This window comes from Aspergillus viridinutans, assembly GCF_018404265.1.
Source record: "Aspergillus viridinutans IFM 47045 DNA, scaffold_2, whole genome shotgun sequence".
Taxonomy (NCBI): domain Eukaryota; kingdom Fungi; phylum Ascomycota; class Eurotiomycetes; order Eurotiales; family Aspergillaceae; genus Aspergillus; species Aspergillus viridinutans.
The window spans coordinates 4019029-4047016 of record NW_025091218.1 but is presented as its reverse complement, the minus strand read 5'-3'; the positions used below and the strand labels follow the sequence as shown (position 1 = coordinate 4047016).

At 50.4% G+C, this 27988-nt stretch overlaps 13 protein-coding genes across 13 annotated transcripts; 4 read left to right on the top strand and 9 right to left on the bottom strand.

The window, feature by feature from the left end:
* Nucleotide 1: 1 nt before the first annotated feature.
* On the bottom strand, nt 2–696 carry Aspvir_004839 (uncharacterized protein; the record flags this gene model as incomplete). The annotated part of the gene is made up of 3 exons (XM_043268061.1): nt 2–178; nt 236–628; nt 691–696. The coding sequence occupies 3 exons, from the start codon at nt 694–696 to the stop codon at nt 2–4; spliced, it is 576 nt and encodes a 191-aa protein (XP_043123996.1).
* A 427-nt stretch (nt 697–1123) lies between these two features.
* On the top strand, nt 1124–1899 carry Aspvir_004838 (zinc-finger domain-containing protein; the record flags this gene model as incomplete). Its single annotated transcript, XM_043268060.1, has 3 exons — nt 1124–1471; nt 1550–1717; nt 1771–1899. The coding sequence occupies 3 exons, from the start codon at nt 1124–1126 to the stop codon at nt 1897–1899; spliced, it is 645 nt and encodes a 214-aa protein (XP_043123995.1).
* A 352-nt stretch (nt 1900–2251) lies between these two features.
* Aspvir_004837 (YjbQ family protein) lies at nt 2252–2769 on the bottom strand (the record flags this gene model as incomplete). The annotated part of the gene is made up of 2 exons (XM_043268059.1): nt 2252–2410; nt 2494–2769. The coding sequence occupies 2 exons, from the start codon at nt 2767–2769 to the stop codon at nt 2252–2254; spliced, it is 435 nt and encodes a 144-aa protein (XP_043123994.1).
* Nucleotides 2770–3473: 704 nt separating this feature from the next.
* Nucleotides 3474–4462, bottom strand: Aspvir_004836 (uncharacterized protein; the record flags this gene model as incomplete). The annotated part of the gene is made up of 4 exons (XM_043268058.1): nt 3474–3581; nt 3638–3965; nt 4020–4436; nt 4458–4462. 4 exons carry the CDS (start codon nt 4460–4462, stop codon nt 3474–3476), a joined length of 858 nt encoding a protein of 285 aa, XP_043123993.1.
* Nucleotides 4463–5032: 570 nt separating this feature from the next.
* On the bottom strand, nt 5033–5767 carry Aspvir_004835 (GFA family protein; the record flags this gene model as incomplete). The annotated part of the gene is made up of 3 exons (XM_043268057.1): nt 5033–5150; nt 5210–5462; nt 5530–5767. 3 exons carry the CDS (start codon nt 5765–5767, stop codon nt 5033–5035), a joined length of 609 nt encoding a protein of 202 aa, XP_043123992.1.
* Nucleotides 5768–7416: 1649 nt separating this feature from the next.
* Aspvir_004834 (F-box domain protein) lies at nt 7417–9138 on the top strand (the record flags this gene model as incomplete). Its single annotated transcript, XM_043268056.1, has 2 exons — nt 7417–7736; nt 7812–9138. 2 exons carry the CDS (start codon nt 7417–7419, stop codon nt 9136–9138), a joined length of 1647 nt encoding a protein of 548 aa, XP_043123991.1.
* A 1744-nt stretch (nt 9139–10882) lies between these two features.
* On the bottom strand, nt 10883–12534 carry Aspvir_004833 (glycoside hydrolase family 27 protein; the record flags this gene model as incomplete). The annotated part of the gene is made up of 7 exons (XM_043268055.1): nt 10883–11269; nt 11328–11512; nt 11571–11867; nt 11921–12010; nt 12070–12210; nt 12259–12391; nt 12448–12534. 7 exons carry the CDS (start codon nt 12532–12534, stop codon nt 10883–10885), a joined length of 1320 nt encoding a protein of 439 aa, XP_043123990.1.
* An 886-nt stretch (nt 12535–13420) lies between these two features.
* Aspvir_004832 (putative inositol polyphosphate phosphatase) lies at nt 13421–17289 on the bottom strand (the record flags this gene model as incomplete). Its single annotated transcript, XM_043268054.1, has 6 exons — nt 13421–13499; nt 13550–14217; nt 14270–14529; nt 14584–14793; nt 14849–17177; nt 17242–17289. The coding sequence occupies 6 exons, from the start codon at nt 17287–17289 to the stop codon at nt 13421–13423; spliced, it is 3594 nt and encodes a 1197-aa protein (XP_043123989.1).
* A 745-nt stretch (nt 17290–18034) lies between these two features.
* Aspvir_004831 (uncharacterized protein) lies at nt 18035–18768 on the top strand (the record flags this gene model as incomplete). Its single annotated transcript, XM_043268053.1, has 5 exons — nt 18035–18039; nt 18093–18288; nt 18345–18406; nt 18504–18605; nt 18687–18768. The coding sequence occupies 5 exons, from the start codon at nt 18035–18037 to the stop codon at nt 18766–18768; spliced, it is 447 nt and encodes a 148-aa protein (XP_043123988.1).
* A 217-nt stretch (nt 18769–18985) lies between these two features.
* On the bottom strand, nt 18986–20090 carry pre6 (proteasome core particle subunit alpha 4; the record flags this gene model as incomplete). Its single annotated transcript, XM_043268052.1, has 5 exons — nt 18986–19334; nt 19411–19798; nt 19876–19928; nt 19984–19990; nt 20063–20090. 5 exons carry the CDS (start codon nt 20088–20090, stop codon nt 18986–18988), a joined length of 825 nt encoding a protein of 274 aa, XP_043123987.1.
* Nucleotides 20091–21307: 1217 nt separating this feature from the next.
* Nucleotides 21308–23525, bottom strand: Aspvir_004829 (putative RNA binding protein (Arp); the record flags this gene model as incomplete). The annotated part of the gene is made up of 4 exons (XM_043268051.1): nt 21308–22228; nt 22290–22996; nt 23159–23216; nt 23370–23525. 4 exons carry the CDS (start codon nt 23523–23525, stop codon nt 21308–21310), a joined length of 1842 nt encoding a protein of 613 aa, XP_043123986.1.
* A 1028-nt stretch (nt 23526–24553) lies between these two features.
* Aspvir_004828 (uncharacterized protein) lies at nt 24554–24946 on the bottom strand (the record flags this gene model as incomplete). The annotated part of the gene is made up of 1 exon (XM_043268050.1): nt 24554–24946. One exon carries the CDS (start codon nt 24944–24946, stop codon nt 24554–24556), a length of 393 nt encoding a protein of 130 aa, XP_043123985.1.
* An 810-nt stretch (nt 24947–25756) lies between these two features.
* Nucleotides 25757–27519, top strand: Aspvir_004827 (phosphotransferase family protein; the record flags this gene model as incomplete). Its single annotated transcript, XM_043268049.1, has 3 exons — nt 25757–26077; nt 26151–26505; nt 26564–27519. The coding sequence occupies 3 exons, from the start codon at nt 25757–25759 to the stop codon at nt 27517–27519; spliced, it is 1632 nt and encodes a 543-aa protein (XP_043123984.1).
* Between the last annotated feature and the right edge of the window lie 469 nt (nt 27520–27988).

Genomic DNA, 27988 nt, shown 5'->3' with positions numbered 1-27988 from the left:
TTTATTTATGCTTGCGCTTCCTCTGCGATTTTTCACCCCCACCAAAGCTATGACGACCTCCAGAAATACTTGATAGCTGGGACAATTTCACAGGTCTCTGTCTGGCGTCTTGTTTCGCCTTGTTGATCATGGAATTAATCTGTTCAGGATCTGTGGGATCTGCGCTAGCATCGGAATGCTGATGATGGCACTGTCAGCTACATATACTCGTAGTATACCGAAGACAATCACGAACCTCGACTTTGTTTTTGCGCTTGAAATTTCCATACGCCTGTCGGCCACCATAGGCCAGATCCTCGTCGTCCGCGTCTAAAGAGTCCGCGGCAATGATAAGAGGTTGTGCTGCATACTCATTGCCCGTATCTTCAGCGCCAGAGTAGTCGAGCACCCATTCGGTTTCGCCAGCATCTGCAGCTTGCCTGGCGACGGCTTCCCTTCGCTTCTCTTCCTCGGCCGCGAGAGCAGCCGAGATAGCTTCTAAATCTGATGATGGTGTTGCACCGGGACTCTGCGATACGCCCTCGCTCGAAAGTCTTGGTCGCTTCGGTGTTGAAGTGGTGGACTCTTCGGCGGAGGAAGTCTGGGGTACTTCTTTGCTTGCAGCGGTGGCAGCAGCTCGTTGCATGAACTGCACAAACTTGATCAGCCGAGTCGAGAAACAAACTGTAGAGGACATTGGTTTTGGCACACCTTCATAGTTAGTAAACGTGACGACATGGTTTTTTCCGGCTTAGAGCCTGAGGACGTAGATGGAGGCATGATGACGCTTCTTAAATGAAAGAGGAGGACGCAAATAACATAAGCAAAGAAGTCGTGAATCAGAACCCGACCCTTGAGCAGGTACCTAGTACTTGGTTCAATTCCTGCTTGGCTTGACGAGTGAGACCTTTTCAAAACAGAAACAACAACCACATTAAAAACAGTGACCGTAATAGGCAAGAAATTATTTCACTGCGAGCGGCAGAATTTCGCCGTAACAGCCGCAGGGGCAGCTCCCATTGGTCAAACAAGCGGCCAGGCGAGCTCCCGCAAACCTCACCCTTCATCCCGACTTACAACCTCCGCCCTCCGCCGCCCAAAACACACCTTTCCTTTGTGCCACCAGGGACCCCGATTGCCCAGCATGTTGTCCTGTGCTCGAAGCCGCGTCGCGGCCTTTTCCACGGCGTGGACTCCCCGCTTCGTCGCCCGGGCCAGCTACTCGACAACCGTGCCTCGCCTGACAGAGAACCACATGCAAGCCAACGACCCGACCCCGCGAACTCCCAAGCCCAATGTCTCTGCCACCAATGCTACCCCTACCGACTCGCAGGGTGTATGGGATGCTCCCCTGAGCGAGGAGCCCGAGGCCGGCGAGCGTAACCGCCAGCTTCAGGCCCCCAACCGTGCCACTACATGGGCCGCTAGCCAGCAGCCTCGGGAAAAGGCTATGACCGGTCCTCGTTTTGAGCAGACCATTATGGAGCTTCAGGTGCGTAGCGAACTTTTTTGGCGGGAACTGATTGGAGTGTCAATGCATGACATGTATATCTAACATGGATTCGTCTAGCCTCAACCCATGGCCGCCATCGAACTTATCCACAAGCAGCCCGTGCGCTGGACCAACAAGAGAATCGTCAGCTGTGACGGAGGCGGCGGCCCATTGGGTCACCCCCGTGTCTTCATTAACACTGACAAGCCCGAGGTTGCTACCTGCGGCTACTGCGGTCTTCCTTTTGTGAGTTCTTCCTCTGGATTTGGAGCATGGGCCCGCTGATAAATGATCTATAGGCCCACGAGCAGCACCGTGCATACCTTAAGTCTCTCCCCGCTACCAGCTACCCCCTCGAACCCACCGGTGATGCCGCTGAGGCGAACGAGACGCAACGTGTTACCGAAGGTGCATTCGAGCAGCGGTAGAAGAATGGTTGTTTTCATTGTTGGCGTTGATGAATTGTTTTGATATTCTTTAGCCCTGCCGGGCTCATGTACAGATTTGTACCAGATCAATGAACTGCTAGATTTAAGTTCTTCTTCCGTTTAGGGTGATGGGCATAAGCCTGGATCATACACTGCTTGATTTATCTGCGGCTATGATATATACACCAAGCATTCATATACTATTAACAAAGACATTTTCACGGCTAGCATTGCGTCCATGCTTTCGAACGAGCCCTCCACATCTAATAGACTTAGTGACTTCCATACCTGTCACCATCACTTCAAAAAGCAATCATAGACACCCCCGAGCACCACCCTCGACTCCACCAAGTCACGCCCTCTCACCTTGAATCGTCGCAACAACCTTGCGCGTGTGCCGACTCGTCCGAAACTCCAGGTACCAAATTCCCTGCCACGTCCCCGTCGCCAACCTCCCATTCGAAATGGGAATATTGACCGACGCGCCGACAAGAGCGGACTTGATATGAGCCTGCCCCATTCATCAGCCCCCATTCTCCACCCCACCCCCCAATGCAATTCACGAAGAAACGACAAAAGCGACAAATAACATACCGGCATATCATCCTCCCCCTCAGCCGAATGCCGATAGAGATTTCCCTTCCGATCCGCCGGCGCAATCCGGTCCAGCGCATCACTCATATCGGCGCGCACATCCTCGTCCCAGTTCTCGTTCAGCGAGAGCGCGCAGCTGGTGTGCTGCACGAACAGGTTGAGCATGCCCACTTTGTAGTTGCGGAGTTCGGGGAGTTGGGAGAGGACTTCGTCGGTTATGAGGTAGGAGCCGCGGGAGCGAGGGGGGAGGGTGAAGGTTTTTTGGAACCAGGACATTTTTGCGGATTGAAGTTGGAGCTGGTGGTTGATGCTGTTAGTTGGTGGATTTCTGGTTGGCGGGATGGTGTTGCGGGGTTGCTTGAGGAGGGTGAAATGGGTGGTAGGTTGGAATTGATAATGAGAATTCGATGATTGATGGGTTTTGGATTCAATTGACCTACGTTTGAAGTATGAGTTAGGATAGTGCTTTATACAGTTTGCTGGAGTCAACTGGTTTGTCTGGCGAGTTGCGACGGTGGGGTTCGCTGCTTTGGGCATCGACGTCATTCGGCAAAAGCCATACTACGGGGTTGACCCTCCCCAGTTAGGTAGTTCTTGTCGATGTTGATTGCTCAGTTCGCATATTACAACAATAATGCATTCTTGTCTATACTCCCTGTTGGAAAGCTCAGAACCGTATGAGATTTCGGAATCACTAGTAATTTGCCTACTAATCAGAAAATTCGGAAGGGATAATTCTGACTAACTAGACTTTATACCGTCGGATGCAGGCATCCAGATAGGGGTAATCGACCGATTTTCGGCGATAAAAAAAAAATGTAATCTATCTAATCCGAATCAGAAAGGTAGAATCAATATGCCTAATCAGGCAAGCGGTAATTAATATCAAAACTCCCAAAGAGACTGACTGTGCACAGATGGAGTAGGAAGTCTCTCAATTCAACCTAGTTGCCAATCTCATGCAGACTCATTTACTATCATCATGCAGAGCACACACTTGCATGCACAGAAGGAGGGTTACTAGTTGCATCGCCCCAGTTCGCAGACCCGAGAGCTTTGCCAGCATCTGTGGTATCGTCCGACAGAATCTAATGCTTGTCAACAAACTCCGAACTGCCACGGAAGAAACAGATGAAGAACTCACATAATAGCTCTTGTCAACATAATACCACCAGTCCTGACTGCGAAAGGCACGCTCTGTTGACTGGCTGATGGCATCGTTCCAGCCGGTATTGCGGGTATCAAAGTGAGAGTGCTTGGACCAGGCAACATAGACCTTTGGATGGTCATTATTCCGCACACCGTTCGGAGATTTGGCGTCCCCCGCATTGATCTCGTCGGTGGTAAGCGTGTTCTGGATAGCTCCCCATGCGAGGTTATGGTAGCCGCTGTGCGCAGAGAGAAGGGCACGGGACGGCGCCCACATATTGTTTGCGTCTCTCGAGTGGATGATGATCACTCTCTCCCAGTCACTAGACACTTATTAGATCCTCCGATTGATCGTTTCGCAAATTCAATATACTCACTAATCATGACCAGTTGCGATAACGCCAAGCTGAGCGCCATCCTTCTCGTAGAACAGGTTATACACCACCCGCACTTCGGTGTCACTACACCTCTTGTAGGTGAAGTATATTGGGAACTCCGGTCCGCGGTTGCCGATTCTCACGCCGGGGTTGCGGCATCTGCATCCGACATTGGGATATTGACACTGTGGCGCAGCTGGTGTTTTGTGAGCGTCGTCGTAGATATCAGGCGAGGTGGGAGAGCCGCCAAAAGCCCATGTAGGATAGCATGGAGGCTGATTCTGGGATTGACCGAAAAACCACATCGGGGCGTAACGGTCCGCCAGCTCAACGCCTCCTTGACTCAGAAGATTGCTCATCTCATCGTCTGTGATTCGGGTGACTGCTGATGCCAATCTGGCTATCAGTGCAGCAAGACTGATGAAAAGAAGTTTTGACCACATAGGAGGTTACAAGTTGTTTAGTAGTGGTTCACAGTTGTTAATCAGGATGAGGAGTGTCTATCAAATCTACCCAGTGCTGAGGGAATCTCATCTCTTAAATACTCGCAAATGAACGTCTTGAGGAACAGATCCTGGTGAGGACCAGTGCCCGTAAGAGAAGGTAACATTGTGGTGATGACCACAGATTGAACGGCTCGCGTTGTATTCCAAGGTGTCGGTATTTCGAAGGAATTGACAGGAACCAATGAGATTGGCTGATGGATGGCAGTTCTAAGGTAATCAGAACAGCCCATCAGGCATAGTTGTCTCAAGTAAAAAGCAAAGGATCAGGGATTGTGTTAATCACAAGCTCAACTAGGGGCCATTTCTATGATGAGTTTCTTGATTCAGGTATGTTCTTAGAGGAACATGCTCTAGTTAATGGCTTTCATTGGCTTCCGTGTTCTAGTCTAGTATAGGCAGACCGCGGGAATGAATGTATAGAACAGAGATGAGTTATGTTGAAGATATCATTCAGGAATAATTTATGAGTAGACCCAATACAGAGACTGAAATATGCAATATGTATGCTCATTCTGAATTCTTATTACCATAGTCGTCCACGAGCTCACTCTCTTCATCCATCCCCGACCACTTAGTTTTGCCATCTAGAATATCTATGCAACGTTTGTCGTAGAAAATATGACAACTGCGTGATAAAGTTAGCCAGAAATTTGTGATTGCAATTGTTAAGGAGTGATGACATACTCAGGTGCGAAAGCCTCCCTCCACTTCTGGCGGTCTTCGTCCGAATCACCGGCGACAATGGCTTCTGGGAAAATGAGGCATACATTTCGTCCTTCGTCCATGATGGGAGTCCGACAGAATGAACACGAGACTTTTGTTGGAACCTCGTATTCTCTTGTACTGTGAGCGGAAGAATAGAACGAGAGACCATGGGCTCCCTTGTCGAATGTCAAATCAGACTTGTGGAAAATTGCAGCCCATTGGAAAGGAGCTCCTGCAAACAGGTCAGTGCCTCTCAATGTCTTGGACATTGAATGAACTATATGCCATGGTCTGCTCACCGTGCATGACTTGGCAACCTCGACAATGACAGTACTTGGCCTTGAGCGGCTTGTCTCGATTAATCTTATAGGTGACTTGACCACACTGGCATTTGGCTCGCCACTTCACCGGACCGAATTCCTCAGGGGATTGAATCAGATACGGAGGACGTTGCTTCCATTCCTCATTCTCCATGGGGCGCTCAGATGGCGCGTTGGCGGCATTGGGTTTGGGGAGTGACGATCCCTTAGCTGGCATGTCTTCTGCTGTGTTTGAAAATGGCCTGAGCTGGAAACGATACTTTGAGGCGGGCCGAGCAGTTTTGGTCAGGTAAGCCCGCTTGATTGTCTGTTGATGCTTCACTGGGTGAATTGCAGTCGAGAATGACCAGTTGATAGCACAGCGAGCGGTTGCGAACCTTGTGCAGAGCATGAAAATGAATGTTTTCCAGAGAGAACAATGTGCACTCTGAGGGTCTCACAGCTTCGATGCGACTCTCTTGAGTCTTGCTTATATACCACGGACAATGGGTATTTCATCCTATTTCTTGAATGTATTCAATCATGATGCCATGACATCATGACGATGTCAGGCGAAATCGATACTGGACAGACATGCCTTGACTTCCCTGATTGATGGCTGAAGATGTCAGGGGACTTCCATGGATATAGACATAACCTTATCATCAAGCTTCCCCAGAATCGAATAAAAGTTTCTTGATTTCCTGCAGATTCAAACCCAATCTGACCTCATGAGTCATACGAGAGTTTGGCCAACCAGAGACGGCCAGGCCAGTTGAGCATACCTACGGTACCTTAAAGTTGATGACTAAAGTAGCCGCCATATCTAACTAACTAATTGGTGATATTGATCAGTTGTTTTGATGTTGGTACTCCTGCGGCCTTTCAACACTTTTCGTCAGAATAGTGGTACGAGTACGAGTACTTCATCCTCACAGGACGATTATCAAGACCCGGCCGTTGCTCACGTGTTCTCAAAATGCTGCACTGATCACCAGCTCAATTATTCAGTCCAATTATTAATTAGTCCAAGAGTTCTGGATTAGCTTGGATAACGTAGACTATGACTGGCTACATCGAAAAGAACAGTTCAAAGGCTGAAACGTCGTTCATTTACAAACCCCACTGGTTTAAGTCTGATCGGCCAGTTCTCACTGCCAACATGAAACACCCGCCCGCGTTTCGTGGCAATCGGCATCACTTTTAAATGTCGATTCAAAACTTTGAAAGAGTTGCTGGATATCCCTGTGCATGTCAAACAATTGACAGCTAATAACCGACATGGACGTTGAAATACTCATGCGCGACAAATGTACTATTAGGACAGCGACCTGTTGATAGGATCGATAAAAATAGACAAGCCCAAAGAGGAATATCACAATCCTTCATTCCTCCATTCAAGACCAGCCAAATAGCCAAGACCAGTGTCAAAGAAGCCTCCAGCGCGTGTCCATCGTTCTTGGTCCCAATCACATTATCACACTTTCAGCCGTCAATGATCCTGCTTTTCGTTTGCCGTTTTTCAACTCCGTGGTCGAAACTCAATGGGAAACTGAACCCAAATTTCGACGGATAAAGGCATCAAAAAGGGCTACTATCTGTCTCTTTGCTTTCCAACTGTCCAATCCTCCCTGGTCGTCCAATAATCCAACTCACTAAGACAAGTGCATGTCCCAATCATAACCGACTGTCTCTCGCAGCCTCGCTTATCCTCTAGTTTTGGTGATCCTCCGGTCCTCCCCCTCCTTCATCTTCTTTATTTAATTTCCAGTTGATCACTCTTCAAATCTCGCCCCCCCCTTGGTGATTCTCTAACCCAACAATCCTTATCAATGTCGTCTTTCTCCCACTCCGCAAACTGCCTCCAGCAATAATATCGTAATCATTATGGGCTTGTTTAACCGGCTTCGACGTCGTTCCAAGAGCCACAGCCGTGCGGGGAATGCGGCCAGCTATGAACATCTCCGCATCTCTCCCGATCATAGTGTTCCCCCAGTTCCCACGTTAAGGCGACACTTCACCAAGACCCTTCCTCCTCCGGTTCTGGCCCGAATCTTTGCTTTTGTTTGTCCCCATGCAGCGGACAGCGGCTATGCGACTTCGGAGGAGTCCATGACTGAGGATGGCTGCATGCTCTGCGACATGCGCGACCTAGCACACTGTGCTGCGGCGTGCAAGCGGTGGTATCTGGCTGCTCGAAGTGTACTGTAAGCTTCTCCGCTCTGGTCTACTCTTGTTCTGTGTTGTTTGATCTCCCCGTTCATTTGGATCTCAATACACAGGTACTCCCACGTCCGCATCGATGCCGTCCACTACTGCGAACTCGAAGTCCAATTGGCGGCTAGGCGAAAGCGCCGTTCCTTCTTTGACCGCAATGGCGATCCCATTGATGCACCCCAGGCCCGGTTGGAATTATTCATGCGCTCAGTGCGACATTCACATGAGCTGGGACACATGGTCTTGTCTCTGCGAATGCCATACATGACGCGTGAAGCAAACAAGGCGGGCATTGCCCGAACGATCTCGGTGTGCCCCAACCTCCGATACGTTGACTTGCCGGCTGGCCTATACAGCGATGACCCGACATGTCTTGCCCTGAAGCAAGAACTCATGGCCCGTTGTCCCGATATACGCCGCATGGCCTATCGCCATGGCTCCGAAGGAAGCTTCTCGCAGTTGCCTGGATCCCGTTTGTGGATGAACTTGGAAATCTTGGAGTTGTCGCGACTCCAAATCGAGCCAAACATCCTTCGCTTTGGTCTGGGCGCTTTCCCCCAGCTGCGTGAATTGACGTTGGAAGACCTCCCTTGGCTTGACAATTCTGCTTTTAGACATTCGCAATCACTGCCTCCATTTCCAGCCGTCCAACGGCTTACGCTTCGAGATACCCCGAAGGTCACGGCAAGCGGGCTTGCCGCGTTCTTCTCCCTTCCCGTGAATCGCAAATCGTTACATTATCTGACTTTGTCGGCCACCGGAGTGCTTCCATCCACCCTGTATCAAATTCTAGCCTCGGTGCCATGCCTGCAAGGTCTTTTCTTCATTCAAGAAGTATCCCGGTCCTTTCCCACGGAGCAGGTACCACCGTTGACGTCAACGTCGCTCAAAATGCTGCACTATGAGATCACTTCTTCGAGCATATCTTACGGTCTAACCCCTGTTGCAGCCTCATACTATACCTACCTGATCTCTTCTTTAATGTCAAACTGTCTTCCAGCTTTACGTGACTTATATGTTCGCGACTCCAGCTTCCCAGAAGCGCTGCTGCTTGCACCTCCACCTCGAATCTTCGGAGGTGGTGAAAACGGCCCGCAAATCCCTGCTGGCGGTCTCTCGCAGCCCCTCAACGTGTACAGCAAAGGCTTGGACGAATTGGAATGGAACTTTACTCCGTACGAGCCGCCTCAGACGCGCGGCCGGCGGGAGAGTACGACCCGTCCGGTGAGCTTCCATGACGCACAATTGAGTCGGTCTTGGGGAGGAGACGCAAGGAAGAGTGTGCTTGTCGGAAATGGATTCGGCGGCTTTCTCGCCGTGCCCGTCGATGACGATCGTCCAAAGAGTAGTGGAGGCTGGAGACGTCAAAGTCGGCAAGACTTATGGCGGTGATACTGCTGATCATTCCAAGGGGGCGTGGCCGTGTGACATAAGTGATATATGACCAAATACGGAATAATGGCTGAATGGCTGAGTCGTGGGCTTTCGTATAAATGGCACGTTTCTTCTTTTCATGTTCCAGAAGCAAAGCACCTGAGTGACAGAACTTGAGCAACAGGGGAATCTCTTGGGCTCACGACAGAGACACTTCTCTTGGGTCAGAAATTTGGACCAGAGATAGTTTTGGGCTGTTGTTACAATACGTCTTGAGGCACCCGAAAGTTGGACAACCTCCTTCCATTTATGGTACCGAAATAGACTTCATCATTGTTCGCTTCTTAGACTTGCTTGTACCACCTACATCTCCCCATTAACCTTCTATCTTGGTATCCCAATATCAGCACGATCATTCACCATGATTACCTTTTTCCCTCGGAACAGTCAGTATTAGGCACGGAATCTGCGATCTCTAACCCTGTCCTCCTGTCTTTGGAGCAGCTAGATGATGGCTGCAGTCATTTCAGACAATGATAACGCTCTGGATGGGACGAACACCGAGGAGGATCCGTCAGAGCTAGAAGTCGTTGCAGAAACCAATTGCAGAAACGAGATGGCATCCTCCCTCGCAACGTGAGTTCCGCGAGGCAACTATTCTATAGATCTACTAAGGAAATCTGTTCAAACAGTCTGAGGGCGAACCCCAAGTACAGCGACTTCCTGATTCTTTGCGGCGATCATATCTTTCCAGCACATAAAGCGATAATCTGCTCGCAGTCCGACTTTTTCGCCAAAGTGTTTGACTCGCATTTCTCCGTTGGTTACCGAGTTGCTTCCTTGTCGCTAACAAGCAAGCCTTCTGACCGAGATATTGCAGGAAGCCTGCACGGGGCGAATCCGGCTCCCTGATCATCCGCTGGTCGTCCTTCTGCTGCTCGATTACCTCTATTCAAGCGATTACACATTCTATCTAGATTATGATTTTCCTACATCGTTCTTAGCTAAAGGACAAAGTCCACCGGGAGATCTTATCGGTCAGTGCAGAACCTGATGCTGAAGCAGGTACATTCCTGACATTACGGGAGCTATAGATCGTCTCCACTGCTGCGAGCTCTTTGTTCATATACACGTGTTCCTCGTCGCGGATCGCCTTCTAATCAGAGGATTGAAGTACCTGGCCAAGGAGAAGTTTGCGGACATTCTCAGAAAAGCGTCGTTCCCAACCGTATATCCTCGTGCCGTCAGGGAAGTTTATACAATGACGACGATACACCATCAACTTTTGCGTGAGGTAGTCGTCGATTTTACATTGGATGCCCTACATAGTCATGGTGAAAGGGGCCACTTTGATCCCAATTTCCCGAGGCATATTCTCGAGGAGTTTCCCGAGTTCGCACAGGACTTTACGACTAAGCTTGTTGATGAGTGGGTGGAGGATAAGAAAAGTATCGCTTCGGAATTGATGCAAATCGCGGAATATTTTCGGCTTTGTTGATGGATGGATTAGGTATCTTTTTGGGTATGATTGATAGCATAGCAGAAATGCTATTCATCAGGTTGGTGGGTCTTAACACTTTGCACTCCGTTGGGTGTCGATATGCGTTGGATAGAAAAGATTCGCTTGTTGTGCAAGTCTTACACGAACTCACTTCATGATAGTCTAGAGTGACTGGGTAGTTGGATGACTGACTATGAACCGAGTATTCTCTGGACATCCTCAAATGAACAGTCGGGATACTGCTGGGGGAGGTCCTATCATCTAGCATGCCCCGCCCACAACCAACGCGGCCACATCATGACTCTCCAATTGCACACTGTATTGATTTCTCACACAACCCAAATCCTTCCCGGTCCAGGCATCCGTCACATGAAATCCAGTGCCCTGTTTCAGCTCAGGAACCTCCTTCCACACAGCCGTACGCGTCTGCGTCGTATCTTCCGAATTCAGCATCAGCACCAGCGTGCCACCCAGCGTCGACGACGGGCCGGACCAGTACTCTGCCGGGTGAACAGGGTCAAACGTCCAGTTAGGATTGTACCCCCATTTGTACGGGTGCGCAGGACGGCCGATCACCGGGTCCTGGTTGAACTTTAGGAGGAACTTGTTTGAAAGGATAGCGAGATTGGCTTGGCTGATGGAGTCGAGCTAGCGGTCGAGTCAGTATATGTTATCTTGATGAGACTGATTGCAGAACTAAACGTACAGCAGTCCCGATGATCAAGGGCGACTTCATCGCCGCCCAGAGCGCAAAGTGCGCTCTGTTCTCTGCTGGTGTGAGATTGCCGTTGCCGACCTCCAGCATGTCCGGGTCCGGATGGCCCCAGAAATTGACATAGTTCATCAGGAAGGAGTTCATGTTGGCGATTTGGGAGATGCGGGACCAGGATGCTGGTGTTATCGGTTAGATCAAGAGACAGATACGATTAATCGAATGTTGAAAGCTTACGGTTGATATCATCAGACATGCGCCAGGAGTTGCCGGTTTCGTTGCCCCAAGCGTTCACGTCCGCTTGGCCCCAGTCACACATCGAGTACAGGATCGTGCGGTCGACGCTGACCAACGCATCGCGCATCCGCCTGTACCGCTCGGCTGTCAGCGACGTGCGCCAGTCGTAGCCCGCTGGAGCGGGATTCTTGTTATTGGGACAGGTCCCGTTGGTGGCTTTACTGCTGTAGTCTGGGACGCAGTAGGTGTACGCGTCGGTCCAGCTCGCAGGATGGTCGCAGTTGTCGTACTTCAGGTCTGATTGAGCGAGTTGTTAGCTGAGGGTGCTTGAGAATTTAGTCGAAACGTACAGTCAATGCCCCATTCCGCGAATGCCTGGGCGTCGATGGCTTCGTAGCCCAAACTGGCAGGATATCCGGCGCAGGTCGTCAGCCCGGCGCCTTCATTCGTTAGCGATCCTTGCCCATGGATGTGTTTGTTAGCTGTGATTCTGACTCACTGCTATAGATCCCGACTTTCAGCCCCAGATTGTGGATCTGGGCTGCTAGCCCTGAGATGCCATTAGGGAACTTCGCAGGGTCCGGGACGATGCGATGCGTGCTCGCGTCCCGTCCGCTCTTGACGGACCAGCAATCATCGACTACCATCGTCAACATCAACAGCATCGTGTTGTATCACGAAGACTCACTATTGATATACGCGTATCCCAGGTCCTTCAGGCCCAGCTTGACGACCTCGTTCGCGGCAGTCATGATCTTGGTGGCATCAATGTTGCAGCCAAACGCATTCCACGAGTTCCAGCCTAGGGCGGGTAGTTTCCCCTGCTGAGTTTTAGACGTCCGCTCGCACGAATGTTGGGAGAGCAAGAGCATCTTACCACATTGCCCGGTCTAACGAGGGCATTGCTCCCTTGAGCGAGAGCCAACACTGCAGCTGCAGTGGCTAGAGCGAGAGACTTCGTCATATCTATCGACTGTTCGTCCTGATATCTTCAATAGGCAGAAATGCGAAGTTAAGACCCCTTGGTTTGATTGTCAGTGTGAATACAACATGGAGAGGTATACTGCATACGGCAAATATACCTTATATATACCAAACATTCCCCGCAATTCGACCACCCAAACAAGCATCCGCGACGAGTCATGCGGAGGGGTATCATCGCTGATCATCAGGTCCTCCTTGAGCCAATCAGGCAGACCCGGGAGAATTGCTCTTGAAGAATACTTGTCTAAGCTTCCGGCTTTGGAGGCTAGCGCTGTGTCTAGTTCGGCATATATTGTAACGGTTGCATGGCAGTACTCCCTGCGGGTTGCATGGCAGATACTCCATGCAGGTTGCATGGAAGATACTCCCGTGCTGGGTTGCATGGCAGATACTCCGTGCAGGTTGAAAGGCGGAGCACGGGCGATATACCGTGCTGAAATGAGAAGGTGAGATGCATGTTTAACTTTGCATTAGATATCCGGACTTATTGTCGGGAGAAGTCCGCGTATTCTGACTTGATGTATGGAGTCGAGTGTATTCCTTGTGGTCAAGACTGGGGTATTACCAAGGTCTGTAGGTGTCATGATATCTGCATGAAATAGTATAATGGAAGATTATGATCAGAATGCAGTTGTCTAATCACCTGCCTGCACAGCAGTGAATCTATCTACCACCCAGGGCTCTCTTCATGATACATGTCTATCGTGAAATCATTAGTCGTACAACAGCAACAACACCGCAGACGCAGCAGACCGTCTTATACACCTCGCTTTCCTGACCAACTTTTACCTGTACCAAAGAAGCCGATCACCATAGAAGAAATGCCATGCAAGAAAAAGTGGAGAAGGCGAATATCGAGCAATGGCTCATTGAGTGCCCGTGCCCAGAATCAATGATCGTGCTTGCTGAGGATCTGTCCCTAAGACACTGATCAGGTATTCAATGCTACGAAGGTTAGCAAGAACGAAACAGAAAGACAGAGTGGGATAGCTTACCTAGCTTCAGAAGCCAGCCTGCGCTTCTCTTTTTGGAATTCCTGCTGACATGATTCCCACACCGCGGCACGTTCCTGCGGTAGCACAGTCTTGACGCGGAGCTTGAACGATGCGCTCACAGGCCGATGGTCGGAGGCTCGGACTTCGTGTCGTCGGTACTCCAGCTGCTTGATCCGACCTAGCCCCCTGTAGAGTACACGATCGCACCACGCGGGGGATCGTTTCTTCTCACTCGAGTCGTATTCGTCCGTGCCGACATCGTACTTGTACGTCGGCGCGAACGTGATGGGTGCCTCCGTGAATGACCGGAGCCGGAAGCCGGGGTTCTTGCGCCTCGATGCCAGCAGCTGGTCTCGTTCAAGCAACTTCGCGAGGTTGTTATTGCGAATGTCCTCGATGATCACATTCCGTGGGATTGAGTCGATCCGGTAATTAAGATCACCGTTTAGAATGCAAATCTCATGATCCATAATCATCGTGCCATCACCGCCGCTGACAAAGTGGTTTGCCCGAGTGGTAAGGCTGTTCTCTACCGGAAGCACTTCGGACTCGAGAATGGCTGCAATGTCATTGTTGCGGTGCGCTGTTTGTGACTGCCCGGCTGCTAAATGGCAATTCACGAAACAGAAAGAACTATCGTCCAGTATGAAGCGAAGAATCAGGGCACCCTACGCAATCAGTAAACGGACCAAAATCAGAGCAGTCCCTCAAAATACATACCTTGTTTCCGTGCAATCCTCCCATACCCCGCTTCACCTCTGCAGCGCCGATGTTCTTGATCCTCTGTCGTTCCTTGTGCTTGACAAAGACGCAGGTAAAGAGACCAATGAGATTCGCTGAATGAAGAAGGACATACGACTCCTCGAGGGGCATGCAGTCGTTGATACAGCGAGTCAAATGCTCCATCCATACCCGGTACTGACGGCTCATATGTTCTTTCTCTCCGCCTTCTTTCTTCTTGCTTCCCAACAGCAAGCTTTCTAAAAGACGAATCAGTAAAATGCACAAGTGAGGCAGCTCAGACTTATACTCACTGGCTGTGATTTTCTTATTCTCTAAATCCACAAGCTCCTGGAAGCCGAAGACCAAAATATCGGGTGGGTTCTCGGGATGAATTGCCTCTTGAATGAAGTTGCTGGAGCGGACACTACCTGGCGTAGACGCCCCAGCATTCCATGTCACAATTACTGCCGACATCTCACGGAACTTGCAGAATTCTACGTCCCTGCTCTGCATGCGGGTTTCTGTTGAAGTTAGTTTTCACTTCTCGTCCATCTAACATGGAGAATATCAACTTACCCAGCCAATCATCCTCCAGCATTCCATCCCAGAGACGAATGCAATTGTCGTCTCCTAACGAGGTCACCTGCAGACGATTCATGGTCCAGACACTACTGAAATCCAGTAGGAAGCTAGAGACTGGACCATCATGCGCTCGCCAATCCTTCTTAACCATCCACGGGTTGGTACTCGTGTCGTAGACATAGGTCATGCCGGTCTTATACGCCGCCCAAAGATAATCACCGACCACGCCTAAGCAGTTGATCTTGTAAACGCTTACATTGACGACTGCTAGACAAGCGTAATCTGTGGAAGAGTACACGGTAACCTTGCCATCCGCATGGCCCAGGTACACACGTCCCCCATCTCTCGTCGTATAGGTACCGGACGTTACATCACCAGTGTGCTGCGAGCCCAGTGGTTTCTTCAAAACCTTGAATGAGACATCGTCACGTGCGTTTGGCTGATATACGTGGACCTCCTTGCCGGCGGCCAGCCATAGTGTATCTCCGACAACCAACGAGTATGTATGTCCCCGGGCGACACGGTCATAAGGGTTATGGTAGCTGTATTGAAGATTTGGAGTCCCAGACTCGTCAGGCGGCCAGACGAGCAGTCGTCCCTCGTCGTCAAGGGTCCACATCTCCTTTTTATGTCGGAGGATTTTGATCACTTCACGACGCGAAGGATAGGAGCGTGTTGCTACAATGGATCGAGTGGAGATGTCCACTTCATGGATTTCTCCTGTGCTCATGCCCAGCCATAGCCGCTGACCCTCATCCTCCAGGCCGGTACCTGGCTTGAATGCAATCGATAGACTCTTCACAGTCTCACCGTGGCTGAGACTCATGATTTGTTCTCCGTTGGTGAGGTCCCATACCCGCGTTAAATAACCTGTTGTACACACATGCTTGCCGCATACATCCATCAAACGAGTGTCATATCTTGTATGGATCTCCCTCGGTCCGTTTTTAAGAAGAGGCGGTCGACGATTAGTTGTTGATGCGTCAGGATAGTCAGTCCGCGAGATAGCCGGTTCGTCCACGGGATCCTGTCCGAATGAGTCCGCACGGGCCAATTGCCGCTCAGGAACAGAAGATGCCTGCCCTGGCTTAGCGTCTCTGGAGAACGACGGCTGTCGGTGAATTTGCGTGGGTGTCTGGATCTCCCTTGGGGGCAGTTGGAATGATTGCGGTCTAGGCGATGGTTCAGGATGCGAAGGGCCGTCCAGATGAAGTGACGGACGAGACGGAGACGCACCACCCCTTTGCGCCAAGGACGATTGCCGTGGCGGGAGGCTGGGAGGCTCGGTCGGAGTATCGGTCGCTTGAAGCCTGCGAGCTGACAACGGCGCAGCCGACAAGGGCTCCGTCTGCTTCAATGGATGTGGAGGGACCTGTACCATTAACGGTTTCATGTCCCGCGTCGGTTCCGGGATGGGTCTCCTGCGTGAAAACCCAAGCTCGCGCGCATCCCGAAGAGCATGCACAGACGGCACGGGGTTCCTTTCATCGAACGATTGACGACTTGGGGGTTCAGTCATCGGCCGAGATGGAGAGCGTGGCATCTGCGGACGTCCGCAAGACGACGGTTTTACGGACGACTTCTCGGGACTGCTTGGTGGCGTGCTGAACGGTGATATCCGATCCTCCGACGCTGTCCTCTCGGGCCTGGGTGCCAGAGTTGCGCTCTCATGGGAAGCTAAGGCTGCCGGCTTCGCAGGGACCTTCGGCTTCTCCGCCCGATCGATTGGGGGAGGCAACGAAGAGCTTTTTTGCTTTCGATCGGGCGGACTCTCACCGATGAAGCTTCCGGAATGAGAATGCGCTGGCGACAAATGACCAGGCAGCTGCTGTGACGTCGAGGAATTGGGCGTTGTCGGTCGGTTGCTCGGCGGCGGCAATGAGCCCCGAGAGGGGTCCGGGGGACTGCGGGACATCCTGGAGTTGACGGTATGCTCAGCGTGGTTTTGGGATCCAAATCCACGCGGAGGTGATCGCGGCGAGTCGACCGTCAAAGTCGGTGCCAGTTGCGGCGACGAGTGGAAGTTCATCGACATGGGTCTGCTCTGCCTCCTGCCTGGAGATCTTCCCGGGGAGCCGCTTCCCCTTGAGAATCCGCCATTTGCCCGGTCGTACCGGTGGCCGTTCTGAGGCTTTGCCGTCGCATTCCACGGGGATTGAGGCCGCGGAAGGTCGAGAGAAGCGCGCGCAGAGCGCACTTCATCGACAGGTTCGGGCGTCCTCAGGAAGGGAGTCGAATCATGCGGACTGGTAGCTGTGAAGGCGGATGGTGATCGGCGATGGGACAGGTTCTCGAAATGTGACAGAAGGGAGGAAACCGGCCTCTGGAGAAATTTTCAGGATCAGTAAAAGATGCCCACATACTCGCACAGGAAGCGCAAATCATACAATGGGAGCATTATCCGTGCCGTCCTTGTCCTTGCCGCTTCCCTCCATGACCACAACGAGAGATCGCGCGCAGGAAGGGCGGGGAGATATCAATCATAGGCCTTTATCGAACCTCGAACCTTGCGTCCGGTGTAATGTTATTCTATGTCGACGTTCGGTATCGAGAGTCGGGACAAGTAGCCGAGAAGAGACTCGAAGTAAATATTGTGGCGGGGAGGTCAAAAAGTCAGGTGCAGGTCGTTGGGTATAAATGAGCGAGAACGGATCGAGAAAGCAAAACTAAGCAGGAGAAATGACCGTCCAGAAGTCATCTGACGAAGACCTTGAGCCGCAGCTGGAGTTATACTTAGATAGTAGCTGGAGATGAGCACTCGCGGAAAAGGCGAGGATGAAGATCGACCAGAAGGAGACAGGGGGCGGTGCAAAAGCGTGTGCAGAGTCAAAGGGATGACGATTAACAAGTGGGGGAGCATTAATGAAGCAAAGCAGAGCAGTGGAAGGGAAATGGTCAGAGATGAAAAGGAAGGGAATGAAGATCTATCTCTCCTCAATATCAATCCATAATGATAACCCACGATAACCCAACAATTGCGATCCGATCCATCACTGACAGTACCTCCGTCCATACTCCGTAGTTTGATTCTATCAGCCAAGACAGTGACCTTTATTTTTAGCTTCCTTTCTTTTGATCTCAATCAATTATCTAGTCAGTCTCTGTACCGAGAGACTATAGATATACTCCGTACTATCCTTCCTCACTCCCATTCCATATCACCCTCATTTACTCCTCACAATGTGGTACGTCCCATTCCGATCACCACCACCGTATACTCCCTCTAACCACCGCACAGCAAACACGTCCTCAACGCCCAAGTAGCCATCCGCTCTCCCTGCTGTAAGCCACACCACACCACACCACACGCATTCGCAAACCCAGAGCTATCCTCAATACTCACCATCCTCATCCTGCCAGGCCGAAAATGGTTCGACTGCGCCGAATGCCACCTTGAACAAGAAACCCACCCGCTCACCAAATCCACCGAGATGGTATTCCCACAACACCCCGCTACCCGCGAAATCAGCCTCTAAACCGTTATCCCTAGATATTCGCATGTAAAAAGTGCAAGAAGTGTTTCCGGAAGGACGCGACGGAGTTCGATGAGAGGTGTGTTCATGCTCAATGGCCAGCGTGCCCGGAGAGTGCGCTTGTGACTCCCGAGGGCTCTCAGGCGAGGATGTCAGGTGCTGATGATTACGCGTAGTGACGAGTACTGCCCGCACTGCGATAACCACTTTGTGATCGACGCTGTGACGCCCAAGGCTGCGTTGCAGGTTGAGGGTGATGATGCTCGGATTAATTCTAGGTACGTTTATTTCGTCTGGTGCCCCCTTTGAAAGATTGTTGTATGCGGTTCCATGGGATGGTGCTGACTTTCGCGCTTTAGAATGATCAAGGACGACCGTGTGCGGGAACACCAGGAAAAGTCGATATTCAATTTCAAGGATATATCGGATCGGCTAGGCTGAGTTGGATCGATCACGATGGTTTACGAAAATTACGATCTAATGCTTGCATATTCTCCCCATCCAAACAGATTCACTATAGACTACCTGTTGCACACACTCGTTGGTTCTACAATATAGTGCACATTTCTTCAGGGGCATGACGCTGCGCAAGTCTCATGAATTCAAAGGAGAAAAGTGGTAGTCAGGTCTCGTAGTTGCACATGGCCCGTATGGAGTCTCAGTCAGCCGACTCCCGGGTCGACTCGCCAGTCTCTCCGCCGCCGGGCCGCGTCAGGATGGCCGCCGTTGTGGTCCCAGTCCGGCCAGTCTTCTTCTTCGCGGCCTCCTCTTGCTTCTCCGTCTCTATGTTCTTGACGTAGGCCTCGATCTGGTCGTCAGGCAACATCTCAATCGTCTTGCCGGGAGCCATGATGGCCACCTCGATGTTCTTGGCGCCGGTCTGCACCACCTCCAGCAGCGACTTGATGGTAAGCTGGATCGTGTGTTCCCGGTCCATATCGTCCTGGTGATTCCGCTCAAGAAACTCGCGCACCGTCTTGCTGGAACGACCAATAGCATTTGCTTTCCTGTAGAGTAAGTGTCCAAGTCAGCAAGATTCCTAACCCAACAAAGTCACTCGCCTCAAGCCAAGAAGCCACCTACCAAGCAGAGTAGATCCCCGAAGGTTCGGTCATGTATAGTCGAGGCACCTTATCATTGGGATCAAATCCTACAACCAGAGTACTGATACCGAAAGGCCGGACACCGCCGCTCTGCGTGTACCGTTGCTGCACACTAGCAATGTATTTGGTAATGTATTCAATGGTAACGGGGTCCTCGACGGTCAGTCTGTGCGACTGGGCTTCTAATCTGGCCTTGTCAATGAGAATACGGGCGTCGGCGTTCAGTCCGGCAAAAGCGAGAACGGCGTGGTTGTCCAGTTGGGCAATCTTCGACGGTGTGATGCGGGTATCTTGAAGCTTAAGGGCAGACCGCTTCTCGCAGCCCAGGACGACGACATCTTTGCCTTTTACTCCGACGGCGCAGGTTCCTGTTCGGCGCAGAAATGGGTCAGCGTGAGATTGTCCAGTATCACGTTGGGAGCTTCAGAAGAACAGATTGAGCTACCTCGCTTCACAGCTTCCATGGCATATTCCACCTGGAAGACGTGCCCGTCGGGGCTGTTACTATGGTCAGAAAGCTGTTTCTAGAGCTCTAACATATACCATCGCATACCTGAACACTACATCTCTGTCAGAATAAGTTGTCCTCTAGAACAATGATGCAAGAAGCTAGGGTAGCTAAGCTGCCTTACCTGAAAGAGCTCGGTCATATCCCGACATTGTGAGCTGTGAGAAGTGCTGCGTCCAGAGGAGATAGGTACAGAATGAAAGAAATGGCGATAGAAAGGTTTGGCAAGGACGTAAGTGGATGGCTCGTAATGTTGTTCGCTGAATGCTGAGGATTGTATCTCCGACCTTGGGGTGATGACGGGATAGAGGTGAACGCGAGTCCCGCGGTTGCCTCAGAGCTCCCAGACGCTTGGCGCGCGGCTATTTGCTACATCAACCAAGCTTCCATGACAGATATATGTCAGTCCAAACTTATTAAACAGCCATTCTATCGTTTTAACCAGCTGGAAATAATGAATTCTACATATAATTGGAAGTATGCGAATGCTTGGAACAGCTGATTAGCGGCTTAGCTGTGCTGGTGCCAAAGCAATCCTCAAGAGTTGGTTTACAGCATAACATCGACTTTTCATATTTTAAACAATGTTGGCCAAAAGACAACATAATGGGAAGGAAGGAATTATAGACATATAGAACAATCTTCTTGCACTCGCAATACCCGATCTTTGTGCCTCACATGTGTCCCAAATGTGTTGAAATTTTGCTGACGCAGAAGAAATACCCCAACACCCCCAACGAGAGTCCATCCCATTGTATCCCATCCGTAATCAATACCATGATTCTCCAGTAATTCCGAGTGCAGAAGAAACAGCAATATCTAGAATGCAATGCCAAGTTTGAGCGTCCACCACTGGTTGCAATGCTCGACCGAAGTCATGCGCTTGGAGAACAAAAGAAGCTCCGTCGAAATATGCCCCATGAGAAGAATGCGCGAAGCTCAAACCGACCCAAAGTGAAGGATGATGATCAAAACCAGTCGAGGACAATCGACGAATAAAAGCGCCCCTTTGCCCATCTGCCATTCGGCTGTACCAAAGACAGTTCTCTATACCCTCAAACATCGCTTCCAAAGACGCAATAGTAAAACATGCCGAAAAGTGGTGGACCAGAAAGGCTGCGAGACAATGTGAAAGATTAACAAAAACAAACACGAGGATGAAACGACGACACGCTACCGGCCTGCTCCTCCCAACCTATGCACCAGAACTGCAGATTCCCTTATACAAACGCAGTCAACGAATATCAACCGTTACATATACCAACAGACTCAGACCTTCATATTGACAAACCACTGAGGCGAGGGGGAATCGGGCTGATGAGAAACCATCTGTGGTCTCGGCGTTACCCAAGAGGTGTACCCGCTTTATTTAAGCAGGGGACTTGCTGGCGCCGGTGCCATTACGGCGGGAGTGGGCGTCGTCAGATACGGTCAAGCCGCCCAAGCCAGTTGAAAGGAAGGCAAAGGGGTCATTTGACCCGTCTGTCGCATAGAATCCGCCATTCGAGGCGCTCGTCGTGGTGGTGTGATCAGCTCCACTGAAAGCAGCCTGGGTGGCGGGGTTGGAGAAAGATGAGGTGGTATGCGAGGCATTGGTGGAGCCATAGCCGGCATTCATCTGACCCATCGGTGGATAGGCCCCAGGGGCGCTACCGAGACCTGAAGGCAAAGCATAGTTGTTGGGGGGCGCTGCGAATTGCTGGTTGAAACCGCCAAATCCACCAGCTGCCGAAGTAAAGGGACCAGGAGCAGGGGTGCTGGTCATGGAGCTGGGGCCCATGCCGAACCCAGCCGGAGGGTCCATGGGGGAGGGGAACGCAGAGTCAGCGACAACGGCAGCCCCGGAGCGAGGAGCACCGCAACGCAAGCAGTTGATGTTCTTGGCGAAGTTGTGATAGCCACAGCCCTCGGAACCGCACTTCCAATCGCCAGCACGGAAGGGAACCACACCACCATTACCACCCATACCACGAGGGTGGCCCATTCCGTGGCCATGGCCCATGTGCGAGGGCATCATGGATGGGGGACCGTAGCCGTAAGCTCCATAACCCATCGGGTCAGGAGCAGCAGCCATTGCGGGGAACGAGCAGCGGAAGCAAGCCGTACGGCGCTGGAAGTTGGAGAAGCCACAGGAGGGGCAGGTCCAATCGCCCGGTCTGGGACGATTTTTGGACGGCGGGAAGGGAGTCAAGATCTCAGCAGCACGGTCCAGGACACGACTGGAAGAGGGGGAAACCTCGATGGCCTTCTCGTTCAAGGCGCGGCCGTTCATACAGAGGCTTTCAGCAGCCTACCATCCAGCGTCAGGATCATGCAAAAGACAAAAGAGGGAGAAGCTGAAGAGTACATACCTCCTCGTGGGATGAGAAAACGGCGAAGCCCGTGCCAGTGGGCTTATGTTGATCCGGCGTCCGGAGAGTCCAGAAAGCGATCGGACGACCACCAAACTGGGTGAACCAGCTTTCCAATTCCGACTGTGTAGTGTCGTGGGGCAGACCGCTCAGATGGAGAACCTTGCTGCGCTCTGTCAAAAAGGCACGAACATCTGCTCTGGCATCCATGGGCCGAGTCAAGATCTCCGGGTGCTCGTGCGGCGGCTGCGACTTGCGAATCAATCCGCGGAGAACGCGAGCCAAAGTGATGGCCTCCTCCATTGCCCGGCGAGGAGAGGCGGGGGCCAATGCCTGAAGGTGGAATGGGAGGTTATGCTTGATCGGAGCGGAGGACTGGACAGGTTCGACTTCAAGCGCAGCGCAGATGTTGGAAAGGGAGCTGGGACCGAAAGGGAGAGACTCGGGGTGATGAGTCTGCCATCTTTGGTACTCGGTGCGGAGGTCAAAGGTCCGTGAGTGCTGAAGATATGGGGGAAGAACGACGGCCTTGTCACGAGCCTCACGGGGCAACTGCACTCGGAGATCCCACGAATCCAACGTCACAAAGGCGAACTCGAGATTCTTGCTGATGAGGTGTTCCTGGGCAAAGGCATCGAAGCGGTTGATTGCGTCACGGAAGGTACCTGCCGAGCGGACGTGTTCCCATGTCAGAGTTGTAAGGCTTGCTGTCAGACACTGTCAGCCATTGAACCAACAGACTGATGCATCCAGTGAATGGGAAACTGTGCAGGAGCAGGGGGATCGAAATTCAAGAAGAACGCGTGTTCGGTTGAAATTGGGTAGATGGATAGATTAAAACAAAAAAAGAAAAGAAAAGAACCACTTACTGCAAAGAGGCGTAATGGGAGTGTTGACGGGCTTGACGAGAACACTTTCGCGATGAAGCTAAGGAGATAACAAAAGTCCAAGTCAGCGACATGCGGACGGACAGCGGTGGTGGTGGCCTAGCCACTGCGAGGGGAAAAGGGGAGTGAGGCGCAAGGAGGAGGGGAGAGGGAAAAAGGCCGAGTGTTGTTGATTCAGAAAAATAGAGCCCACCTCCTCGCAGGTTTTGGTATCCAACAGAATCCACCCCAATTCGATCACCTCTGCAGAATCTTTGGTGACGTAGACGCCATGTTCATCGCAGGTGGTTGCGACGTGGATGACAATGTAGCGATCCAGCTTAGGGGTAGGTGCTGAGACGGTTGCCATCTCTCAGATTGTTGTCTCTTTTCCACTCTCACTGCCAACGAAGCGGCGAGGGAAAGGGGACAACGGGACGGGAGTGAATGGGGGAAAGAAGTGGGAAAAAAAAGTCTCTGCAAAGCTGCAGAGGATCTTAAATCACGACAGTTTATCTGGTCGTGATTTAAGATGCAAACCAAAAAAAGAAAGAAAAATAAGAAAATGAGCAAGCAGAAAAAACAGGACAAGGAATTGAAGGGTAAGGAGAAGGAGGATTGAGGGGAGGGGGAGATTGAGAGGAGAGAGCGAGAGCGAGAGGTGAGAGAAGGGAAGAGAAAGGCCCCGGGCCGAGCTAGTAGTAAGGTAGTTGGTCAAGGTACCTTAGTTAAGGTAGCCCGTAGTGAAGGACGAGTCCGTTTGGTGGTTTCTTGGTGTGGTGGTGGAGCGTCGAGATTAAATAAAAAAAAAGAAAAGTTTCGGGTCTGAGGGGAAAGACAGCGGAGATACACCAGTGACAGCAGACACAGATGGATAGATAGACTACTGGAAGCAGTTAATGACAGAGCTCAGAAATGCAGCTAATAAGGATCAGAATGGGAGTAATCAGGAATCCCAATTCATCTAGATTTGCTATAGCCTATGGGATAGTAGTTTTATCTTGTGGTTCTAGGAAGTTATAACATTGCGAAGAAAAACATGTGTGATTTGGATGTGACTACTTAGTTCTCCCTAAGCTAAAGAGGTATTCATTTCTCCTATTTCTACTCTATATTATTGTCAGTGCCAGAGGCAGATGAGGGGTAGGCGACTGCTGTTCATTAACAAGTGAGTAAGGTAGTCACTATGCGACTGACATATGCAAGAGCTAGTTATTATCCCGAGCCATTACTAAACAATCCGCATCTCTCTTTCTCAGTGGCTATAAACCAAAGATAGCTCAGTGTATGCTTCCTGGTCGTCTCAGCTATTATTGTACGGCTGCCAACAACTTCCTCTGAGATTATCGATGGGTACAAGGTCAGCAAGAACTGGGATAGTCGGACTGATACTTTACATCAAATACCATCTATCTTATCAATCTCAGATTCAATCTTTTCCTGAAGCTTGTCCATATTTTCCGCCGTCACTTCCTGTTGTGAGTCCACCTGGACAGTCACAAACTTCTTATGGGAACCATGCTTCTTGACCAGCTGCTGCAGAGACTTCTTTCCGGCATTCGAATTGATTTGTAAATTGATATTGACCATGTTAGGTTTGTCCTTAACAGATGGTCCTCGGTCGATTCGGATACCAAAGTCTTCATCCTTCTTCTTATGCCGCGCGGGATAGATACGGCTTCCAGCAAAAGAGTCGTCCTGCGGTGGATTGAGGATCTTTTTCATTGCTGTTTCGCTTTTCTTTGCCTCAGCAAACAAGCTCCGCAGAGCCCTCTTGATCGTAGACGCCATCCTGTCTTCGTATAAGTTTATGCTTATGGATTTTATGAATTGACATATATGGACAGTGGTACCTTTAGCAATTGCCTACAAGTGTTGTGATAGAGTCAATGAAGAGGATTAAGATAGAAGAATTCTGATGTCAGGGAAGATATGGAACATGATTCTATTAAGCATTATACATGATGGTAGCATCCTTAAATAGATCATACCCTCTACTAGGTAAACACAGCCGCCTGTGATGACCATGCATGAGGCTGCATTGTGCCCAAATCACATAGGTAGTTCCTTAGTACCTTAGCGCCCACTTACTAAGTTAAGGTATTTTTACAGAGCCCATTGGTTAATAATACTAAGGTACTCTGTACTTGTGCTAGACAGAGCTACATCACACTGCCGCTGGGCTTAATATAAACATTCCATCAGCATACATGTGATACCTATTATTTATCATTCCGTGCGAAATATTAAGTATTCATTCACTGATTCCACCGCCAAGCAGTGGTTGGTTTTCTCTGGCCAAAGGAGCTAGCTAGTGGGAAATTACCCAGTGCAGCAGTCGCAAAGGCATCAGCATCACGTGATAATTCTGGGATACACAGTGTCCGAGGCCAGGATCCTTGAAAACTGAATGACAATCCTACATCCTGGTGAGAAATCACAATTGAAATGCCATTAAGGATCGGAAAGAAACCATGCTTCCCCTCTATTGTTGATTATTTACGTTTACATGCAACTGTTTCTCGACCACTGTCTATTATGAGGCGGGCAGGGCAAATCTCTGAAACAAAAATATCCGGTATCGTGTCTTCATGACAGTAAATGTCGCATGCTCACAAGGTCTTAGATTGTAATGTGGAGGACCTCTACACCTACTCAGCTCAGCGATGGATCTGGAATGAAGAACAGCAGCTGCGAAGCAGACATGTTTCATTCAACCTGAATGCTCTAATACAAGTTGCGCAGGAAGCCGCCGGAGACAATGCGGTTTGCATCAACGTCTCGAAGCTGCCAGAGGGAAACTTTAACAAGGCTTTTCTTGTTACCATGCAAGACGGACTGCAGCTAGTTGTTAAGATCCCAAACCCCAACGCAGGAGCTAGCCACTATACTACTGCGTCAGAAGTGGCAACAATGCAATATGTGCGAAATCCCACAGCTTCGGACGAAGCGAACAGTCAATAAAAATAACTCAGTTAAGCTAACATCTTTAAAGGCAAGAGAGAATCTTCAACTTCCTGTTCCTAGAGTCCTTTCATATTGCTCGCGGATTGTCGGGAGTAAACTAGGCTCAGAGTATATCATCATGGAGAAGGCCGAAGGTATCGAGCTTGGTCGCGTGTGGGAAAGCCTGAAGCCGCGGGACAAACTGTCTATAACGAAGCAGATTGGTTCCATTACTTCCACACTCTCTCGGGCAAAGTTCCCATTTCACGGTTCATTATACCGCTGTCAAGACGTCTCAGAGTCCGAAAGTATCAAAATTGATGATACCTTCGCAATCGGACCGACAACAGGGCGAGCGTGGTTTGATGACAGACGAGGGGAAGTCGATGTGCATAGGGGACCCTGTAAGGTATCTCATCTCTCTAACTACGTGCTAGTTAGGCTGATACCATCTCCCACCAGGGTCAAGTACGAAGAGCACCATGAATGCGCTAGTTCAGCGGGAACTAGCCTGTCTGAACAAATTTTCTGAGTTTCCTCGAGATTGCCAACAGGGTATCTTCAATGGGCCTGGTGGCTACCGTCCTACAAAAGAGGCAAAAGTCTCCGTCCTACAGGACTTTCTCAAGATCTATCAACACATCCTACCAAAAGACGATGCACTCAATATGGGCATAATCTGGCACAACGACCTACACACAGACAACATCTTCGTTGACAAAGACAACCCTACCCAAATAACCAGTATCATCGACTGGCAAGCGATCCCTATTTATCCGATGTTTCTTGTCGCCCATCATCCGTCTCTCATAGAGTATGACGGTCCAAAGCCAGAGCGGTTCATACAGCCTACTCTGCCAGAGAATATCGAAGAGCTTAATGCCCAAGATAAAAAAGCCGCTAAGGAGCTTTTCCTCGCACAGACACTCTGGCTTTACTATGAGACGCAAGTCTATAAAGAAGCCCCAGAATTGATTCGCGCATTTGAGTACCGGGAAACTTTGCAGTCTGAGATACTAAGTTTAATTGGGTCCATATTCGACGATGGGGAGCCTTATGTCCAAAAGCTTCTCGCCGACGTCACGAGAGATGATGTATGGAAACAGCTGGTCGGGGAGGATCATCACGGCTATCCAAGCGTACCATGTCCCCTGAACTACACGCAACATGACCTGGATAAACAGAGCGAGGAGTACGCCAAATGGGAGAGGGACATCGAGAGGAAAGCGCGAGTGATCGATGAAATAGGAGTATATACAGGCTGGAATGGAGCTGTATCTCCTGGCGATTATGATGAAGTCGTCAGAAGAGTTGAGCTTGCCAAAAAGAGGTTTTTAGATCGAGAATCGACAACTCCAGAGGAACGGGTGTTGTGGGAGAAGGCATGGCCTTTTGAGGATAAAACCGGAGGACACTGATTTACTTATAATGGAATACCGGGTTCATTCTCCTGTTGGTGTCCACGCTGCGTCCGCAGACGGGTGATGGCCTTGTGCCGTAAATCCAATTGAATAGTCTCAATAAACCAATAAAATATCAACATATGGCATGATGGGGAATTTGAAACTAAGGTAAGTACTGTAGCTCCAGCTAGTGGCATTGGGTAAAGTGATATAATTAATAAGGCGGATGTATTGATATTATTAGACATCATACCATGGCAGTGTCCTATCATGCACAAGTACTAACCAAGGTAGCAAACAGGTTTCTATCCTGGTCCTTAGTCTTAGTAGATGCACCTGAGAGCTAGCGAGACCACTGGAATGAATGCTCCTTGTATACCTTAATAAAAATGGCAACCATTTTCTCAGCATATTCTCGAGGATCTCGTCACCACTGCTAGATGTGTCGTACTATCTTGGGATGTGGAACTGTTCAATGACATTC